The sequence below is a fragment of the Anarrhichthys ocellatus genome, unplaced genomic scaffold, assembly GCF_004355925.1.
Source record: "Anarrhichthys ocellatus isolate YVR2014 unplaced genomic scaffold, GSC_Weel_1.0 scaffold42, whole genome shotgun sequence".
Taxonomy (NCBI): domain Eukaryota; kingdom Metazoa; phylum Chordata; class Actinopteri; order Perciformes; family Anarhichadidae; genus Anarrhichthys; species Anarrhichthys ocellatus.
The window spans coordinates 1,730,077-1,730,572 of record NW_022280072.1 but is presented as its reverse complement, the minus strand read 5'-3'; the positions used below and the strand labels follow the sequence as shown (position 1 = coordinate 1,730,572).

Here is a 496-nt window from a genome sequence, read left to right as displayed (position 1 = left end):
ACACACACACACACACACACACACACACACACACACACACACACACAAACCTTAACTCTGTGTTGTAGATAGCAAAGACAAATTTGCTGGACAAGAAGCCCTTCTCCACATCTCTGAGCTTTAGGTTGTCCAGGGGAAGCATGTACTTCTTCTCCTTCTCCTGGAAGAGACAGAACAGAGGTATGCGGGGTAAAATATGACATCACAGCGAGGCAACACAGGTGTTGATAGCAGACAAAACAACAGAGAATGAAGACAGTTCAGTCGTGGGGGGATTTAGATTAAATAGTTGTATGTCTGGTAGTAAATATTTTTCAGCCTGCCTCTAGAGAGGAAAGACCGGGGCTTGAACTGCAGAAGGAGAAGTGAACGGGAGATGCTAGCAGAGCACCTGAGTTCATCTGATGAAGTGTCTGCCTGTCAGACTGACTCCCATTAGCGGCCCGCTAACTAGCGTAAGAGAGAGACAGCGGGAGAGGGGGAGAGAGAGAGAGGG

General features: G+C 48.0%; 1 protein-coding gene across 2 annotated transcripts in view; it reads right to left on the bottom strand.

The window, feature by feature from the left end:
* Positions 1-496, bottom strand: part of dnm3a (dynamin 3a) — a 22,639-nt gene that overhangs the window by 7,556 nt on the left and 14,587 nt on the right. For both annotated transcript variants that reach the window (XM_031868300.1, XM_031868301.1), the window contains one exon: positions 51-160. In XM_031868300.1, the coding sequence (XP_031724160.1) occupies positions 51-160 (110 nt within the window). The remainder of the gene's footprint in view (positions 1-50; positions 161-496) is intronic.